The 289-nt window shown below is 69.9% G+C and overlaps 1 protein-coding gene across 1 annotated transcript in view; it reads left to right on the forward strand.

The window, feature by feature from the left end:
- The first annotated feature begins 9 nt into the window (after positions 1 to 9).
- The window catches only part of AFG2B (AAA ATPase AFG2B), a 7,440-nt gene continuing 7,160 nt past the window's right edge, over positions 10 to 289 (forward strand). The window contains 2 exon segments of the mRNA XM_010173771.1: positions 10 to 276; positions 278 to 289. The exon segment at positions 278 to 289 is cut by the window's right edge and continues 459 nt beyond it. Of these exon segments, the coding sequence (XP_010172073.1) occupies positions 10 to 276; positions 278 to 289 (279 nt within the window).

The following is a 289-nucleotide window of genomic DNA, read 5'->3' on the forward strand; positions in this document are numbered from 1 at the left end:
GTGTCCGCGATGGAGGCGGCAGCCTTAAAGCTGCTCCCCCTGGACCCCGGAGATGAGGGCACCCAGCGCTGCCGGGTGGGACCCGCCACCCTCTCCCTCCTGGGAGCCAGGCTCGGCGCCCCGCTGAGGATCTCTCTGCCTGCCGGCTGCTGTCTGTGCACGGCGTGGCCCAGGCAGGGTTTGGCGGACGGGTACGTGCAGGTCGATCTGACCTGCAGAACCGCAGGTGTAAGTGCAGGGGACCTGAGGGGCCTCACGCTGAGTGTGGGGCGGCTGGAGCTTCTGGCGG

Source organism: Antrostomus carolinensis, unplaced genomic scaffold (assembly GCF_000700745.2).
Source record: "Antrostomus carolinensis isolate BGI_N321 unplaced genomic scaffold, ASM70074v2 scaffold45208, whole genome shotgun sequence".
Classification (NCBI taxonomy): Eukaryota; Metazoa; Chordata; class Aves; order Caprimulgiformes; family Caprimulgidae; genus Antrostomus; species Antrostomus carolinensis.